At 36.9% G+C, this 895-nt stretch overlaps 1 protein-coding gene across 1 annotated transcript; it reads left to right on the forward strand.

Moving 5' to 3' along the window:
* The first annotated feature begins 278 nt into the window (after positions 1–278).
* Positions 279–680, forward strand: LOC138358772 (uncharacterized). Its single transcript, XM_069316946.1, has one exon. The coding sequence runs from the start codon at positions 279–281 to the stop codon at positions 678–680; it is 402 nt and encodes a 133-aa protein (XP_069173047.1).
* Positions 681–895: the final 215 nt, after the last annotated feature.

Genomic DNA, 895 nt, shown 5'->3' on the forward strand with positions numbered 1-895 from the left:
GCTCGGTAAATATTGTTATTCATTTTTTTGTAATATCGTCATTAAATATTAACAGTTTAAGTCTTTGCAATATTTAGACTGCAATTTTTTAAACAAGGAAAAAAGAACTTGCACCGATTTTTATTTATAATTTACATTTAATGCAAAATGTTATTAGTTAATGAATTACTCCATTTCCATCATTTATGTTCATTTTATGTATGAATTAATACTGAAAAATATTATTCAATTTCGTTTGGGCTAAAATTTGGTTTGTTCGTGAATTAAATTATTCAATTATGGCTTGGAGGAGTGAACGCATCTACCAGTCATCTGGTAGATTAGATTACCAGTCATCTGGTAGATTAGATTACCAGTCATCTGGTAGATTAGATTACCAGTCATCTGGTAGATTAGATTACCAGTCATCTGGTAGATTAGATTACCAGTCATCTGGTAGATTAGATTCCCAGTCATCTGGTAGATTAGATTCCCAGTCATCTGGTAGATTACATTACCAGTCATCTGGTAGATTACATTACCAGTCATCTGGTAGATTACATTACCAGTTATCTGGTAGATTACATTACCAGTCATCTGGTAGATTACATTACCAGTCATCTGGTAGATTAGATTACCAGTCATCTGGTAGATTGTTTACACACTGCTGTGATGCACGTGGGGGTCAAGTGCATGGTTAAGCGCCCCAGGGACGACAGAGCCTAATAGTCGACATGCTTTTGCTAGCAGAACTATCAATGCCACGCGGTGAATGAGCAATGAATGAATAACCCAGAGAGTGTTGCTGAAGTTGTGTCGGGTGAAGTCACAGTTACGTACCAAGATGCTGGTTGATCTTGGCTTCAGGTAAACCCAGTGTGGTGATAATTCTTCACGTCCAGCGAAAACGAAGCTG

The sequence above is a fragment of the Procambarus clarkii genome, chromosome 86, assembly GCF_040958095.1.
Source record: "Procambarus clarkii isolate CNS0578487 chromosome 86, FALCON_Pclarkii_2.0, whole genome shotgun sequence".
Classification (NCBI taxonomy): domain Eukaryota; kingdom Metazoa; phylum Arthropoda; class Malacostraca; order Decapoda; family Cambaridae; genus Procambarus; species Procambarus clarkii.

Bases quoted from the DNA above. Each gene is read 5' to 3' on its own strand.
- LOC138358772 (XM_069316946.1), top strand. From the start codon at position 279: ATGGCTTGGAGGAGTGAACGCATCTACCAGTCATCTGGTAGATTAGAT.